Source organism: Herpailurus yagouaroundi, unplaced genomic scaffold, assembly GCF_014898765.1.
Source record: "Herpailurus yagouaroundi ecotype Mexico unplaced genomic scaffold, PumYag 28, whole genome shotgun sequence".
NCBI classification, from domain to species: Eukaryota; Metazoa; Chordata; class Mammalia; order Carnivora; family Felidae; genus Herpailurus; species Herpailurus yagouaroundi.
In genome coordinates, this window is record NW_024412376.1 from 85,283,471 (window position 1) to 85,302,657 (window position 19,187).

A 19,187-nucleotide genomic window follows, 5' to 3' on the forward strand; every position below is an offset into this window, starting at 1 on the left:
ATCCACGTTGTTGAAATGGCAAGATTTCATTTTTTTTTAACAGCTGAGTAATATTCCGTGTGTGTGTGTGTGTGTGTGTGTGTGTGTGTGTGTGTATTTACCACATCATCTTTATCCATCGGTTGATGGGCATTTGGGCTCTCTTCATAGTTAGGCTGTCATTGATACCAGTGTTTCTTAGCATCCATTTTCCCCCTCTCTCTATTTGAATATCTTCTGTTGACTTATCTTTGATTTCACCAGTCTTACATTCTGCTGAGTTGAATTTCTTGTTAATCAAATTAAGAGAGCTCTTAATTTCAGACATTGTACTTGGCAGTTCCATAATTTCCATTTGGTTCCTTTAAAATAGATTTGTTCCCTTTTTTTTAAGTTTATTTATTTTGAGAGAGAGAGCACGCACAAGGCTGGGAGGAACAGAGAGGGAAAGAGAATTCTAAGCAGGTTCCACACTGACAGCACAGAGCCCAGTGTAGAACTCAAAATCAGGAACCATGAGATCATGACCTGAGCCTAAACCGAGTCAGATGCTTAACTGACTAAGCCACCTAGGCACTCTCAGTTTCATTTTCAAATACTGTTTTTTTCATCTCTCTCCTTATCTTTTCTTCTATTTTACTGTAACAATCTTGATTATTAAGGCTTTGCTATTTTCCCATAGTAATCATAGTTATTAATTTCATTATTTGGATCATGCTTGGATGTGTTTCTGTGGACAGGTTAATCTCTTGATGATTAGTGACTTAAGAAATTCTTTACATGTCTAGTAATGTTTGATTGGTAGGGTATTGTAAATAACATTCATAGAGACACAGGATTATGTTCTCTCCTGAAGAGTGTAGAGTTTGGTTCTTGGAGGCACTTAATTTATAGGTAGATTACCTTGATATTGTCAAAGGTTGGTTTTAGGTTTTGTTAGATGTGTTTCACCTGATTCCTAGGGCATGGCCTTTCTAGGATTTCATCAGAAAGCTGAGGATTTCACCCACCCACTCTGGCTTGGTCTGAACCCAGTCTTATGTTATTGGCCTCTGAAGTCTTGGCTCAGCTGTTGCTGTACTCTGAATGTCACAGTTTAAACTAGCCAAGGACCTGTGAGGGCTTTTTACATAGATTTTTTGAGGCTCACACCTCTGCAGCCCATTTTTCTCTAGTACTTTGTCCCCCAAAGCCCACCTGCCTTGTTAGTCCCTAACTGTTCCCTGTTTATTCATGGAGACTGCCTGTCTGGAGACTGTCATTAATTTTAAGCTAGTGGGGTAAGGAATAGTTTTTGGTAATTATACGAAGATGTAAATTGACTGTGATGGAAAAATGCAGTAAAAAATGGTGATTTTTAAAGCATTGACTATGTAAATTTTAGGATCTTAATTGCTTTGTAAACATTTAAATTTATTACTTAAGTGATCACGCCAATAAATTCCTATTGAGTATAGCACTTTGCTCATTGGCATTATAATTATGAGCAAAATCAAGACCTAGCTCCTGCTGTGAGCAATTTCTTAGGCCAGTAGAATTTAATTCCTGGACATGTCATGTTATTAAGAAAAATGTGTTTTGTCAGTTGAATATTTACCACCTGCCTGCTAGATCTTTTAGATCCTACATAACTGATTTACATAATCTTGTTAATGTGAACATAATATCTCAAGGGTTTTGCTGGTTTAAATTTGACCCCTAGACTCTTGTTGTGGTGCCGTTTTTGAACAAAATCAGTTTTTCTTTTAGCTTCTGGTGCCTTTCCTTGGCATTCTGTTTTGTTGACCATAATTTACAACAGGGTGAAGAGCTACATGAGCTGTGAACACAGATCATCCACAAGCTCCTTTTTTCCCTGACATTTTTAGATGACAATATTAATTATGTTTAACCAAGAAGAAGATTTAGTTCAAGCCAGTGTCGAGCTTTTTTGCCTAGGGCTAGTTGAAAATGACAGAAGTTGCAGAACTTTTAGGTTACTATATAACAGTATGACATGAAGGAAAGACCTATATAGTATTGACTTGGTCACTTTATAAAGCTGTTATACTCTCCAACATTAGTTGTATTCCCCCCATTCTCCAAATCGTACATAGTACTTTAATGGTATGTTAAGAAAGACAGCTGATTTCCTTAATTTTGTTGCATGGTGTCTAACAATCTTTCTGATACTAAAATGCGTAAGTGAAAGATAACTGTATATAATATTGTTACTGTATTTTTAAACTTTAGAAACCCTTTGCTCTTAGTGCAGAGATGGCTAGAATGGGAGAGTCTGGTGCTTTTCTTAGAGCTTGGTCTGTGGTCTATTTTATGAAATGCTTCTGCTGTAATTCTTTCTCCTTAGAAAGGGAATATTGGCAATATTAGTTCAAGTTGATTTAGAGTATTGTTATCATAGTTAAGACATTTAAAATAATGTTTTATTATTTTCCATTAGGAAACCACCCCTACTCCTAATCCCCCGCCTTCAGAAGAAGAGAAAACAGAATCTAATCAGGAGGTTGCTAACCCAGAACACTATATTAAACATCCTTTACAGAACAGGTAAGCCTTCTGACATACAGGTTTTTCTGACTTAGGCAGTAAGGTAAATGGTGAATGACTGGGTGAGACTAGTTTTAAATATATTGGGTTGAGGATTCCATTTTCATTTGGGTAACCTGTTTGTAGTAAGCAGTTTTATGTGTGAGTCTTGAGCTCAGAAAGAACTGGTCGAGACATTGGGTTTGAAGTTCACCAGTAATTGGTGGTGAGTGAAACTAGTAGTACATGAATTCTCTTTAAAGTGAACTTGACTCAAGACAGAGGCTTGGGATACCAGCATGTAAGGGATTTTTTGGAGGGAGAATGCCTATGAAGGGTTTAGACATATAAACTGTATAAACTAGAATAGAGTGGTGGTCAGAGAAGCAAAGAAAATGGTTTGTTTTAAGGACAGGTATGTGGTCAATAGCGTATGTGCCACAAAAAGGTCACATACCCATTGGATTGAGTAATAAACATTTCAGAATGGCCATTGGATTGAATGCAAATTCTTTGCTAATGTAGGAGAAAATTTAGTAGAATGTAGATGATGGAAAAAGATTGGAGTAGTTTGCATAGTGAATAGAAAGTATACAAATGTGTTATAGAGAAGATAAGCAACTTAAAGTTGGGGTGTGAAGGAGAAAAAGCTCTAAGGGATGTGGAGTTTGAACTCACAGCCCTGAGATCAAGACCTGAGCTGAGATCAAGAGTCGGACACTTAACTGAGCTACCCAGGCACTCCGGTTAGTTTGTATATAAGCCAAGTTAGAAGAAAAGAGGAGAGGTTAAGATGAGTTAAGCTTTGGGGCACCTGGGTGGCTCAGTTGGTAGAGCATGTGATTCTTGATCTCAGGGGTTGTGAGTTTAAGCCCCATGTTGGGTGCAGAGCCTACTTAAAAAAAAAAAAAAAAAAAAAAGATGAATTGAGTTTCATAGTTACAGTTGACTATAGCTCATTAACACCACCCCACCACTTCCCAGTATGTTTGTATTTTTATGGTTTATATGATGAAAATTAAAATGAATGTACTGAGAGCTGATGGTGAGAAGAAAAAGGCAGTGCAGAAACATTGTAAGAATCTGGAGGAAAGTAAATTGGAATTAATTTCTGGGGATATATAAGTGTTCAAGTTCCTTTCATTCTCCTACCCCAAGACTTTTAAAGATCCTATAAGCCTATGTATGTTTCACAGCATACTTTGTTTTATCAGATTTTGCAGATACTGCATTTTTTTTTTTTTCAAATTGAAGGTTTGTGGCAACCCTGCATTGAGCAAGTCTGTTGGTGCTATTTTTCCAACAGCATTTGCTCATTTTGTGTCTCACATTTTGGCAATTCTCACAATATCTCAAACTTTTTCACTGTGTTTGTTATGGTGATCTGTAATCAGTGATCTTTGATTTGTTACTATTATAGTTGTGTTGGGGCACCATGAACTGTGCCCATATAAAATGGCAAACTTAATAAATGTTGTCTGTGTTCTGACTGCTTTCCTGACCAGTTGTTCCCCCATCTCTCTCCCTCTCCTCTGTTCTCCCTATTCCCTGAGGCACAATATTGAAATTAGGTCAATAAGTAACCCTACAGTGGCCTCTAAGTGCTCAGGTGAAAGTAAGAGTCCCACACATCTCACTTTAATTCAAGAGCTAGAAATGATTAAGCTGAGTGAGGAAGGCATGTTGAAAGCCAAGAGAGGCCAAAAACTAAACCTGTTGTTCAATAGCCAAGTTGTGAATGCAAAGGAAAAGTTCTTGAAGGAAATTAGTGCTACTCCAGCAAGCACATGAATGATAAGAAAGTGAAACAGACTTACTGTTGAAATGGAGAAAGTTTGAGTGATCTGGATAGAAGATCAAACCAACCTTAACATTCCCCTAAGCCAAAACCTGATCCAGAGCAAGGGCCTAATTCTCTTCAATTCTGTGATGGCTGAAAAAGGTGAGGCAGCTGCAGAAGAAAAGGTTAAAGCTAACACAGGTTTGGTTTGTGAGGCTTAAGGAAAGAAGCCATCTCCATAACATAAAAGGGCAAGATGAAGCAACAAGTGCTGATGTAGATGCTGCAGCAAGTATCCAGAAGATTTAGCTAAGATCATTATGAAGCTGGCTTCGCTAAACAATAGATTTTCAGTGAAGATGAAACAGCCTTTTAGTGGAAGAAGATTTAGTCCATCTAGATGGACTTCCATAGCTAGAGAGGAGAAGTCAGTACCTGGCTTTAAAGCTTCAAAAGACAGGCTGACTTTCCTGTTAGAGTCTAATACAACTGGTGGCTTTAGGTTGAAGCCAGTGCTCATTTACCATCCTGAAAATCCTAGGGCCCTAAAGAATAATGCTATATCTACTCTCCTGTGCTTTATAAATGGAGCAATAAAGTGGATAACAGCACTTCTGTTTACAACATGGTTTACTGAATATTTTAAGCCCAGTGTTGAAACTTGCTCAGAGCAAAAAGATTCCTTTCAAAATACTACTCATTGAAAATGATTCTGGTCACCCAAGAGTTCTGGTGGGATGTACAAGGTTCATGTTATTTTCATGCCTGCTAATACAACATCCATTTTGCAGCTTAGGAGTAATTTTGACTTCCAAGTCTTACTATTTAAGAAATACATTTTGTAAGACTAAAGCTGCCATAGATAGTCATTCCTCTGGATGATCTGGGCAAAGTACATTGAAAACCTTCTGGAAAGGATTCACTGTTGTTTTTTGTTTTGTTTTTTTTAATGTTTATTTTTGAGAGAGGGAGAGAGTGCGTGGGTGGAGGAAAGGCAGGGAGAGAGGGGACAGAGGATCTAAAGCAGGCTCTGCAGAGAGCCAGATGAGGGGCTCCAACTCAGACTGTGAGATCATGACCTGAACCCAAATCAAAGTCAGACGCTTAATCAACTGGGCCACTCAGGTGCCCCTGGAAAGGATTCACCATTCTGAGATGCCATTAAGAACATGGTGATTCATGGGTAGAGCTCAAAATGTCAACATGAACAAGCATTTGGAAGAAGTTGATTCCAGTCCTCCTGGATGACTTTGAAGGGTTCAAGACTTTGGTGGAAGAAGTAACTACAAATGTGGTAGAAATAGCAAGAGAACTAGAATTAGAATTGGAGCCTGAAGGTGTGACCGAATTGCTATAATCTCATCATAAAACTGAATGGGTAAGGAGTTGCTTATTATGGATAAGCACAGAAAATAGTTTCTTGAGATGGTACCTACTCCTGGTGAAGATGCTGTGCAGATTGTTGAAATGACAACAGAAGATTTAGAATATTACATAAACTTAGTTGGATAAAGCAGCAGTAGAGTTTGAGAGGATTGACTCCAATTTTGAAAGAAGCTCTGTGGGTAAAATACCAAACAGCATTGCATGCTATGGAGAAATCATTTGTCCAAGGAAGAATCAATCAGTGTTGACAGCAAATTTTCATTGTTGTCTTACTTTAAGAAATTACCACAGCCACCCCATCCTTCAGTAACCACCCACTGGTCAGGCAGCAGCCAGCAGCACCAAGGCAAGACCTTCCATGAGCAAAAAGGTGACTCACTAAAAGCTTGGATAATGGTTAGCATTTTAAGTTTATTTATTTTGAGAGAGAAGTCCTCAAGCAGGGCTCAGACTCATGAACTGTGAGATCATGACCTGAGCCAAAATCAAGAGTCGGATGCTTAACTGGCTGAGCCATCCAGGCACCCCCAGCAATAAAATATTTTTAAATTGAAACATACACATTTTTAAATACATAATCCTATTGTATCCTTACTATACTACAGTATAGTATAAACATAACTTTTATGTGCAGTGGGAAACCAGAAACTTCAGTTGACATTATTGCAATATTTGCTTTATTATGGTGGTCTGTAACTGAATCTGCAGTATCTCTTATCGTTTCTCATTATCTTGGTAGACTCACTGAAATAAAAGTCCAAATGTGTTTTATGTAGTTTTTTCATAGGAGACCTGTAGTTCAGCATATCCTGTAGTGAGAAAGAAATTAATGCTCCGGACAGTGAAGATTGTCAGCTAGTGAGTGAGTTATCGAAGATCAGATAGTCCATAGAGGTATAATCTATCCTCAAGAAAGCATTATACCAAAGTTGAACTATTGATTAGCAGCAGTTTCATATAATTCAACATAACAGCACCAAACCCCTTAAGGTATTTTTTCATCTTTTTTAGTATTATCTTATAAAAAGCCACTCTGTATGCCTTCTGTCTGTGCTAAGCCCAGTTTTTAGTGTTGTCGTTGGGAGAGTAATCAAGACATAATCCCTTACAGTTTGAATAAAATCTGAGGAGTCCTGAAAAGTGTCATAAGGGGGGCCCCTGGGTGGCTCAGTTGGTTAAGCAACTGACTTCAGCTCAGGTCATGCTCTCATGGTTTTGGTTTTGGGGTTCCAGCCCCACATCGGGCTCAGAGCCTGGAACCTGCTTCAGATTCTGTGCCTCCCTCTCTCTCTCTGTACCCCCCTCCCCAACACACACACACACACTCTCTCAAAAAGTAAGTAAACATAAAAAAAATTTTTTTTTTTAAAGTGTCATCAGTAGGGGTGCCTGGGTGGCTCAGTCAGTTGAGTGTCCAGCTTCGGCTCAGGTCCTGATATCATGGTTTGTGAGTTTGAGCCCTACGTCGGGCTGTGTGCTGACAGCCCAGAGCCTGGAGCCTGCTTTGGATTCTGTGTCTCCCTTTCTGCCCCTCCCCCGCTCATGCTTGCTCTCTCTCTCTCTCTCTCTCTCTCTCAAAAATAAATAAACATTAAAAAAAAAATTTTTTTTAAAGTGTCATCAGTAGACAAACTAATCCTGAAATGACCTGTGAGGATTTCAGTTTCTCTGTGATTGTACTTCTTGTGTAAAATAGCATCATTTAGAAAAATATTCCAGGATGCTTTATGTTCACATTTTGGTAGTTTCCTCATTATTTACTTAATCTATAATAATTATAAGAAAGTACATCATCAGAGTACAAGTATATAAAGTAAATGTTCTCTGATTTTCCTCAGATATTCTCTTCTCCATTTTACTTTTCTTCACTCTGTGGAGTAGTCAGTGCTAAATTTGGTTTGTAGTTTTCCAGAGCTTTTCTTTTTTCTTCTTTTAAAATTTTTAATGTTTATTTACTTTTGAGAGACAGGGAGACAGAGCACAAGCAGGTGAGGGACAGGGACAGAGAGAGAGGGAGACACAGAATCGGAAGCCGGCTCCAGGCTCTGAGCTGTCAGCACAGAGCCTGATGTGGGGCTTGACCTCATGGAGCGCGAGATCATGACCTGAGCCCAAAGTCAGACGCTCAACCAACTGAGCCACCCAGGCGCCCCTCCAGAGCTTTTCAATGTACATATCTTTTTTTTTTTATACAGGTGACCTTTTTTGTTTGTGCAGATTTGGGCTCATTATTTTAAACTACTGCCTTATAGTAAATGAATATATAGTCATATTAAGCTTATATTAATGAGTATATAGATTTTGTTTTCTATTTACAGTGTTGTAGTGTACACATTCCTATATGTTTTTGTGCACTTGTGTGAATATATTTATAGAAGTTTCAGATTTCTTAGGTTAAAGACTAACTTTTGTAGTTAATTGCCAAATTATCCTCCTTTTATCAGTTTAGGCTCTTAGCAGTTTGAGAGTTCTGGTTTCTATATCTTTGCCAATTGGTGCCATCAGTCTTTTCAGGACCAGATGAACTGGTCCTATTCTGATTTATAAAACCAATGTCTTGTCATTTTGTTTGCATTTCTTTTATTGAAGTTCCAAAGCAGTTTCATATTTATTGATCATTTTTGTTTTTATCTGTGGACAGTCTGCTCATTTCTTTTGTCTGTTGAGGTGGAGGGGTGGTATCTTTTAAAGTTTAATTCCAAGCACTATAATTAGGGATGCTAACTCATCCAGGTGGGGCATTAGGTTGAAAATGAATTACCAAATCATTTGTCTTAGAGCATTGTCTGTGGAATTATGTTTTTTACAGGTCTTTTTTTTTTTGGTGGGGGAGGGAGGGGCAGAGGGAGAGAAAATCTCAAACAGGCCTCCATGCCCAGTGCTGGGGGGGAGCGTTGGCAGGTGGGAGACTTGATCTCATGATTTCATGACTGTGAGCCAAAATCAAGAGTTGGATGATTCTTAACTCAGGCGCCCCACAGGTTTTTGATATATATGTAGTCCGGTATCACCTTTCCTCCATGGCTCTGGGTTTCATGTCCAACGTCTTAGGGATAACTTTACCCACATAATTATCCCCCCCCTTTTTTTGAAATTTTATTTATTTGTTTTGAGAGAGAATGTGCATGCAAGTGGGGGAGGGGTAGAGGGAGAGGGAGAGAGAAGGGGGGGGGAGAGAGAGAGAGAGAGAGAGAGAGAGAGAGAATGAGAGAGAGAATCCCAAGCAGGCTCCATGCTGAACACGCAGGGCTCTTCTCACAGCTGAGAAAGATCAAGACCTGCACTGAAACCAAGAGTCAGTCAACCAACTGAGCCACCCAGGCACCCCTACCCACATAATTATTCTATTAAATAACTGCATGGTAGTCTCTTTTATGTATGTATGTGTTATTTAAGTCAGCAGTTCTCAAACTTTTTGGTCTCATGACCTATTTATACTCTTAAAAGTTATTGAAAGGGCTCTGGGGTGGGCTCAGTAGGTTAAGCGCCAGACTTCGGCTCAGGTGATGATCTCACGGTTCGCGGGTTTGAGCCCCTTGTCGGGCTCTGTGCTAACAGCTCAGAGCTTGGAGCCTGCTTTGGTTTTGTCTCTCCCTCTCTCTCTCTCTGCCCCTCCCCTGCTTGCTCTCTGTCTCTCTGTCTCTCTTTCAAAAATAAACATTAAAAAAATTTTTTTTAAGTTATTGAAGACTTCACAGAGCTTTGGTTATATAGATTTTTATCTATTTCCATTTATTATGTTATAAAAAGCCAAGAATATGTAAAATTAAATACTCATTTAGAAAATCCATTGTATGTTAATATAAGTATTTATATTTTATTTATTTATTTTGAGAGAGAGAGAGGGAGGGAGGGAGAAAGGGGCAGAGACAGAGGAAGAGAGAAAATCTCAAGCAGTCTCCACACTGTCATTGCAGAGCCCTGTGCTGGGCTCAAACTCATGAACTGTGAGATCGTGATCTGAGCTGAAGTCGGATGCTTAACCGACTGAGCTACTCAGGCACCCCAACATAAATATTTTATATGAAAAAATATTTTAAAAATATAATGGGAAGTATAGCATCTTTGCATTTTTATAAATCTCTTCAAGTGCCTGACTTAATAGAAGTTAGTTGTATTTTTATAGCTGCTTCTGCATTCAGTCTATGGAGGAGATAACTCGTTTTATATTAAGTATGAGAAAATGTGAAGTCACACAAATTCATGGTTGGAAAATGGAAGAGGGTGTTTAATAGCCTTTTAAGCTAATGATAGCCATTCTTTGATACTAGGTTTCTTCTAGGTCACCTGCAATGTAAAATCTGGAACCATATCCGAGAACCTACCTACCTTTCTTTCTTTCTTTCTTTTTCTTTCTTTCTTTCTTTCTTTCTTTCTTTCTTTCTTTCTTTCTTTCTTTCTTTCTTTCTTTCTTTCTTTCTCTTTCTTTCTTTCTTTCTTTTTCTTTCTGTTCGTTCTTTCTTTCTTTCTTTCTTTCTTTCTTTCTTCCTTTCTTTTCCAGTATTTTATTTGTTTTTGAGAGAGAGACAGAGCATCAGTCAGGGAGGTGCAGAGAGAGAGAGGGAGACAATCTGAAGCAGGCTCTAGGGTCTGAGCTGTCTGCACAGAGCCCAACACGGGCTTGAACTCAATCTTGAGTGGTTAAGATCATGACCTGAGCCAAAGTTGGACGCTTAACTGACTGAGCCACCCAGGTGCCCCTCCAAGAACTTTTCCTACTCTGTTATGTTAAAAGAAATCTATTGGTTTGTCTTGCATTTGGAATGGATCTTTTACTCATGCATGATTTTGCAACATCACTGGTCATTTGGAAAACAGTGAGTTATACAGATCTTCTGGATATTGATACTTTTCATTATATAGTATCAAAACAGTAATATTTATATCACTAGTAAACTCACTAAACTTTAGTAAGTTTGTCAAGCTCAACAGGGGCACATGCAGGATTTCCAAAATTCTGATTTTTCTCCTGAAAGCCCACAGTAAAGCATCAGGCTCACTACTTCATTTTCAAGAAATAACCATGGTTTGTCTGTCAGTCATGGTTAAAGTGGTGTGCCATGAAAAAAGTGGCTAATTCATTTCACAGTTCAGTTTTTTAAGCATTGTTCTTTGGTGTGCAGAAGTGTTTTTTTGTCGTTTTTGATTTTTTTGCAGAGTATGAAAAAGACTGTATACAGATTGAAATTTAATGAAACCAATAATTACTGCTTCATCAGTTGTATTCTTAGCTAAAACGTTGTTACTGTGAGAGGTGGTGATAATAAAGGGTATAGTGACTACTAATACAGTTAGGTCTCACTGTATGAAACTTTGTAAGACACCAGCAGATTCACTGCACCATTGCTTTTGTACCATTAGTATAGATGTTAACAGTGAAAAGTAAAAGAATGCCTTAGCATTATTATGAAAATAGTTTTTACTTATCACATCTTCTGATAAGGGTCTGGGGGTCCCCTAAGTGTCTTGCAAACCACATTTTGATAACTGATTTAAATGATCCCTTGTTGAAGGCACGTAAGATGTTTCCAATTTTTTTTTTTTAATTTTTTTTTAACGTTTATTTATTTTTTTGGGACAGAGAGAGACAGAGCATGAACGTGGGAGGGGCAGAGAGAGAGGGAGACACAGAATCAGAAACATGGTCCAGGCTCTGAGCCATCAGCCCAGAGCCCGACGCGGGGCTCGAACTCACGGACCGCGAGATTGTGACCTGGCTGAAGTCGGACGCCCAACCGACTGCGCCACCCAGGCGCCCCAAGATGTTTCCAAATTTTCCAGTATTAAGAACATTCTTGTACAACGTTTTTGCCTAGTCATCTAATTATTAGGATAAATTTTTGCATGTTTAATGGCTGAGTGCAGTAAAAAAGACAAAAAGACAATTTTGGTATCATGTTTAATTGAGATATAATTGACCTATTATATTAGTTTCAGGTGTAGCACATAACTCAGTATTTATGCATATTGTGAAATGATCACTATAGAAAGTGTACTTAGCATCTGCCATGATAGAGTTACAGTTTTTTTCCTTGTGATGAGAACTTTTATTGTTTCTTAGCAACTTTCATACACATAATACATTGTTGTTAACTGTAGTCACCATGTTGTATGTTACATAGTTAGGAGTTATTTATTTTATAACTGGAAGTTTGTTACCTTTTGACTGCTTTCACCCTTTTTCACCCTACCCCTACTTCTAGCAACCAGTCTGTTCTCTGTGTCTGAGGTTGGTTTTTTGTTTTTTAAGATTCCACATATAAATGAGATCATATGGCATTTGTCTTATTTCTTTGTTTCACTTAGTTAGCATAATGCCCTCAAGGTCCATTCAGTGTTGCAAATGACAAGATTTCTTCCTTTTTTGGGGGGGGGGGGGTGGGCGAATAAATATCCATGGCGTACATACAACACTTATTTTATCCATTCGTTCTTTGATCGACGCTGACGTTGTTTGCACATCTTGACTTTGTAAGTAATGCTGCATGAACATGAGAGTGCATATATTTTTTTTGAGTTAGTGTTTTCATTTTATTCCGATAAATAACCCAGAAGTAGAATTGCTAGATGATATGGTAGTTCAATTTTTAATTTTTTGAGGAAAGATTGAATTAATTTTGGAAGACCAAAGTATAGTACTTGACCTTACATTTATGTTTAATAATTTTTATGCCTTTCCTTTTTTCTTTTTTATCCTCCTTGATAGTGGGTTGGCAAATTCAAATTATCAAGTGGATGTTGAAATGCATCTCATTTTTATGTCAGATTATCCAAACATTAATCATGGAGTTATGAAATATATATAAATGTATCTGTTTGGAAACCTATCTTTTGGTAACATTTTTGTCAATGAGAAAATAAAATTCTCCTTTGAGTTACCTCAGGTATAGTAATTCAGACAATATAATTGTACTAAAGATGTTATCTTGGGATATTTAATTATAACCTGATATGACAGGAGTTTATCTTCCAGGTATTAGAATAAACTTTTAACAGGTATATACAGATATGGAGAAACTAGTATACATTATTTCAGAATATATCTATGGTAGCATTACTCAATGAATCTCTTTATTTTGTTATTTTCCTATTGGTGTGTTTGAGTAAACAGAATTTATTAATAGTTTCCCCTCTTTTTTACAAGTCCCATTATCCCCTCTTGGCTAATACCTTTTCATTTCTCTAAAGATCCAGCTTTCTTGTCCCTACTTTTCCTTTCTGGTTAAGTACTTCCACTCTTTTTTCTTGAGTAACTGCTTGATATCTTGGTTATAGCACTTAGCACACTGTAATTGTCTCTCTACTACATTTCTGTGAATTACTCTGCGGGATGAGCCTCAATGGGTCTGTAAAGTATAGCAGAGAATCTGTTATGAAGTAGGTATAAAATACATACTTTAAAAATGAAAGAAAACTCATTTTTTGCCAGTGTAATCTACCATTTAAAATTATTCTTAAAACAAATTTTTAATTGTGTTAGAATACACATACCATAAAATTTACCATCTTAACCGTTTTCATCTTACATAACTAAAACTCTGTACTCATTAAATAATTGTGCATTCCCTTTCCTTCTAGCCCCTGCCATTCTACTTTCTTCCTCTGTGAGTTTCATTACTTTAGGTACCTAATTCAAGTAGAATCATGTTCTGTCTTTTTTGATTGACTTATTTCACTTAATGTCCTCAAGGTTCATTCTCAGAATTTCCTTTTTAAGTCTGATAAGTATTCTACTGTATGTTTGTTTATACCACATTTTGTTTATCTGTTCATCTGTTAGTGAACATTTGGGTTGCTTCCGCCCTTTGGCTATTGTGAAGAATGCTGCTAGGAATGTGAGTGTAATAAAACTACCATTTTTTTTTAACGCTGACTTTTTACTTGTAGATGGGCACTCTGGTTTTTTAAAAATGATAAAAGCAAAACTTGGCAAGCAAACCTTCGGCTGATCTCTAAGTTTGATACTGTTGAAGACTTTTGGGCGTAAGTAACCATTTTAGAATGTTTATTTTATGAATTGTGTAATTTTTCATTTTAAATCACTCATAAAATGAAGGGACGGTGAATAGTTAATAAATATTCATCTGTAGACCTACCTTTTTGTTTTTCCATCTCCTCACAACTGTTTATTTCTCATCATTTAGAAAGCTTCAGTCTCCTCATCCTTTAGCCCTGTGTATATTCTTTATTCCTTGTCCCAAAAGATTCTTCTTTTGAAAGTCCTTTATTGCTTCTAGAACTTTGACAGTTTGTTGGAACATGTCCTTTTCTTGGTTGCCTAGATACATCTGTCCTATACTCCAGAGCTTTTTTAGGTTCCCATTTGTGCAAATTCTTTTTGGTATAACATCTGGGATTTCCTGTAGTAAAGATTCTGAGATTTAAAAAACTGAAGTCCTCAAAATTCAGGTTTGTCCAAGTGTCTTTGATGTTAGTTGATCAACTTCAAGAAGAATAGTTGAAATACCTTTGAGATTTTGTTTCAGATTTAGCAAAAAGTTCAGATTTGGGGGTCAAACCTTTGCTTGACTCAGTATAAAATTGTAAAGTCTTTTCAAGACGTTTTATAATATTGATTCTTTAAAACAAAGTTAATTTAGTATGTAATTTTATTTGGAAAGTAATTTCCATTTCAAAGATAAAACTTGTTTAAAAAGATTTTTAAGAGCTGTAAATTAACTAGCAGTTACCTAAAAATTCGAATTTGTACATCTGGTATATTTTTAGATCATGTATCTGTATTGAATCAATGAGCAGCTCTTCTGTATTAACATAACCGTATGCCTGAGTATATTTTGCCCACACTAAGAACAGATTGTCAGAAGATTCATATATGTATACTTCCTCCAGGACAGAAACAATATTCTTTTGTATCTTTCCAGTGCTTTGCCCATAATAGATATTTAGTATACGTTTGAATCACTGAGGAAAAAAAGCATAGAATAATTAGAGAAAACTGTAAAATTGTGAAGTAGGCAAGTAGGCACTTTAAGAGTGGTCACTTCATATTGCAATCATTGACTTTTTTTTTTAAGTAATGAAACTATATTTAAATCCCCAGTTATTCATAGATCTGGTTGTCTAGTTAAACTAGGGTTATTTTGCCCTTCATCAAAACATCAGATGATTTTTTTTCCCCTTAATTGTATTTGAGTCTTCTAAACCAAGTCTCCTATGGAGGAGGAAGAGCAAGAGTCTTGAACCATTTCCCCCATGGAATCAGAGCTGCGTTTATTTAGTTTGGTTAGCTTTCACCATTGTACATAATTAGGTTTCTAAGTGGGCCTCTAATTTAGAATATGGCTGCACACTTTAGTTATGTGTAAGCAGTGTCATTGCATAGTGGACTTTTATAGTGTAATTTAGACATATGAAGGAATCCTTTAGCTTTCTGTGAATATCTAAGCACTTCTTAATTTCTCATTTTTTTCTGGCAGATGTAGTGGTAAACAACTGTTGAGCCCTTTGGGATTTATGCAGTTTTGTCTATAGTGTTCTGATTCTGTTTAGATTGTGTCATTACAAATTTTCATTACTGTAAACTTGCTAAGAGACCTTAGAGCATCATGAAGGAGAAAGGAGGCACATAAAGAAGCATTGGTCATATCTACCTTGAATGCCATTGAAGACAGCTACTCCACCCTTTCCATTAATTTTATAAAGTAGTGGTCCTAATTTTATAGTTACTGTTAGTATCCAGGCCTCTGTTGTTGCCTAGAGGGAGCTGCCAGTGATAATGTAGTTTGGGAAGAGTGACCGTTAAGTAGAGTAACTCGACAAACCTTATTCAGCCTTATGCTACCTTCCACCAAATTGAATTTATACATTACCCTGTGGAATATGATTCAAAGGATGCCAGAATCTTTCTTAAGACTACTTGAAGTATTTCTAGACTTGTTTAAAATAGCATCAAGAGAATCTGACTAAAGATAACAGCATTGTCCATGGTCTGCAGATGTAGTAAAGATCATATTTCTGCATCTGATATTGGAGACAGGCAAAGCATTCTTACTCTGCTGCCAATTTTATAACAATTTTGCTATAAGAAAATTTAGAAGACCAAATGATTTAGCCTTCTACCTTCAGGCTAGTGAGTATCTAAGTCATCTCAAGTGTTACTCTGTTACATTGATATTTTGAGAGAGAGAGAGTACATTTATTTATTTATTTTGAGAGAGAGTGCCAGTAGGGAAGGGGCAGAGAGAGAAGGAGAGAGAGAATCCCAAGCAGGCTCTGCTGTCAGTGCAGAGTCAGATGCGGGGCTTGAGCTCATGATCCGTGAAATCATAACCTGAGTTGAAACCAAGAGTCAGGCTTAAGCGACTGAGCCACTCCGGTGCCCCTCTACCCTATGTTTAAGGGATTAAAATCACAAGGAGTAGGTCCTGGAACTGTTGTTTTGTTTTGAAAGCTTCCCAAACGATTGCTATGCTGACTGACTAGTAATGATTGCGATATTTGAGACCCATTGGTCTGTTTTACTCTTGGATACCTTCATGGATATTAGTGTTATTTTATTTCAGTCATGCAGTCCTGATAGTTGGGAAGTGTATCTTGCTTTCTCTTGGTTTGTCTTATGTGCTGAAAAAAAATTTTTTTTACATTTATTTTTGAGAGAGAGAGACAGAACACAACTGGGGGAGGGGCATAGAGAGAAGGAGACAGAGAATCTGAGCTGTCAGCACAGAGCCAGACACAGGGCTCGAACTCATAAACTGTGAGATCATGACCTGAGCCGAGGTTGGACGCTTCACCGACTGAGCCACCCAGGCATCCTCTTATGTGTTTAAAACTACTTGTTAATAGCTCCATAAATTGTTTCACGTATTTAAAGCCACCTCATCCCACCTAGTCTCAGATTCTCATACATACATATGTATACGTTGAGTTAACTAATACATCAAAATATACTTTTGTCAAAATAAAATTAAAAATATTGCCTTGAAAATCATCAAATGCTGATTCTTGAACTGACCATTATTAAGCTATCTCTTTGGTCCAGTTCAGAAATTGACTCAGTAGAAAAACGAGTAAACATAAACTTTTATCTTTTGATTTTTATCATATTCTCTAAATATGTGAGCACCTAAACTCTGCATTACATATTTTATGTTTATAATTGTCCTTTTGTTTTACCTAGTCTGTACAACCACATCCAGTTGTCTAGTAATTTAATGCCTGGCTGTGACTACTCACTTTTTAAGGTATGTTTAATCGGTGATTTCATATATTTTAAGACTGGACCATTCAGTTATTCATTAAGAACTCTTGTCAGAAACCTAGGAATAGTTAATGCTCTGAGGTTTTCTGAGGTTTGGAGAATAATTAAATTAGTTTTACTAGACTTTAGCATTAACCAATTTTGGCTTATTGCTATAAATAATTGAAATTGAGAGTCTGACTCTGGGTACACATTGTAGTTGATTTTTGCAGAGAGCTTTGATATCCAGTCTAGTCTCTTTATATATTTGAGTAGACCAAAGTAAGTCCAGAGTTTGTTAACAATTCTTAACTTGGGGTGCATTGGTCCTTGGGATATTTATAAGTGGGTTCTGTCAAGTGGTAGGGAGGTTGGAGGGGCATTCGTTAACTCTGAAATTGCATAATTTTTACATACATTTTTTAGGCACAGAAATGTATGTAATTTTTCAAAGTTGTCTGTTACTCAGTGTTTAAGAACCTCCAAATTAAATGAAATCCAAGGTTTGATAGCTAGAAGTATCTAAGTCAAGTCTCTAATTCTCCAATCCCATGCTTCTGGCTTTAATTCTTGTATGCTTTTCCCCCCACTACATCAATAAGTTTTTATGGAGAATAAAGTAAAAAGTTGACAGAGTTGTTGCTTGCTCTTTCTAGTGATCTCTTCAGTTAAAGTAACAATTTTGTCTGATATTGTTATCTACTAACCTTTTAGGATGGTATTGAGCCTATGTGGGAAGATGAGAAAAACAAACGAGGAGGACGATGGTTAATTACATTGAACAAACAGCAGAGACGAAGTGATCTGGATCGCTTTTGGCTAGAGACAGTAAGGTTTTAAAATTATAAAGTAGTTTTGGCATATTAAAACTTACTTTGCATTGCATTTTACATTGATTACCTAATTGAAAAGATAAGAATGCCCACCCTGTAAAATCTAAGCCGGCAATTAATTTTGTTCTATCATGTGAATACTGTATATTTTACATACTGGTACAGTGAAACCGTGTACCACATTACAGATCAGATAGAAAGTGATTGGCAGTTGACTCTCACCTTCCACAGTAAGCTCGTCCTGGTCATTTCATTAACTTCAAAATTATAGAGCCTCACATTTTGTATGATGTAAGTTTTTACAACCCTGTTAGAGTATTACTTTGTATACTAAATTTTTTATATCAGTGAAGCAAACAGTGAAATTGTAGCTTGGTATTATTCTTCTTCTATGTTATGATATAATCTGGAAATTTGGCTTTATAAGATGTAAATTAAATAAGAAATAATTGACATTTTGTATAGTGAGAAGTCCTAAACCCCAAGCTGTCAGGAATAAGGATGATAGTCTCTTGTGTATTTTCAGCATTCGACACAGTGTCTTGCTTATAGTTAGCACTTACTAAATTAAGCAGTTAGTGAATATTTGAATGAATAGGAGGTTTTTTTTGGTAAATGGAGAGACTTAATTTTGCTTTTGGGGGAGATTATCAGTAAATACCATTTTAGAATTCCACGTTAAAGTTTTGTAAGATGACAAAAGTTCTGGAGATGGATGGTTGTGATAGTTGTGAATATACTTACACCACTGAACCATTCCCTTAAAAATGGTTAAAGCGGTTTAATGTCACGTGTCATCTATACTCAAATTTTTTAATGGTTAAAATGGTAAATTTTTAAAAATTCTTTATTAAATGGTAAATTTTATATATATTCGCCACAATAAAAAAAATTAGAAAATGGCTCTGAAAAACCGCAAGAACAAGAGGCAGAAAATCTTACCATGAGTAACTATTTGGTTATTTTTAATATAATGACAACTCTTCAGTCATTCTATTAATATTTGTTTGCTGGCAAGTATAAGCAGCAGCAGAGCAAATGAATATTAAGACAATTTGCCTTTTATATGTCCCCTGATATCAATTGCCCCATTTGCTGAAAAAGTTAAAACAACTGTTAGTGTTCTTGTTATTAAATAAAGAAACATGTGAATTCTTAAAAAGTCAGGACAAAGAACTATAAACATAAATATAATTTAGACATTCAAGAAGTCAACTTGATTTAGAAACTTTTTTAGTTTTGTATGTATACACATACATAAGGGACATTTGCAGTTTAATAAGCAGTATATAATCTATTTAATTTGGGATTAATTTTTTTTTAAGCTGCTGTGCCTTATTGGAGAATCTTTTGATGACTACAGTGATGATGTATGTGGAGCTGTTGTTAATGTTAGAGCTAAAGGTGATAAGATAGCAATATGGACTACTGAATGTGAAAACAGAGAGGCTGTTACACATATAGGGTAAGTTTTGCTGTTTGT

The 19,187-nt window shown here is 36.5% G+C and overlaps 1 protein-coding gene across 3 annotated transcripts in view; it reads left to right on the plus strand.

Annotated features, from left to right (window-relative positions):
- The window catches only part of EIF4E (eukaryotic translation initiation factor 4E), a 51,017-nt gene that overhangs the window by 23,048 nt on the left and 8,782 nt on the right, over window positions 1–19,187 (plus strand). For all 3 annotated transcript variants that reach the window (XM_040477860.1, XM_040477852.1, XM_040477844.1), the window contains 5 exons: window positions 2,420–2,526; window positions 13,559–13,654; window positions 16,812–16,875; window positions 17,586–17,699; window positions 19,030–19,169. In XM_040477860.1, the coding sequence (XP_040333794.1) occupies window positions 2,420–2,526; window positions 13,559–13,654; window positions 16,812–16,875; window positions 17,586–17,699; window positions 19,030–19,169 (521 nt within the window). The remainder of the gene's footprint in view (window positions 1–2,419; window positions 2,527–13,558; window positions 13,655–16,811; window positions 16,876–17,585; window positions 17,700–19,029; window positions 19,170–19,187) is intronic.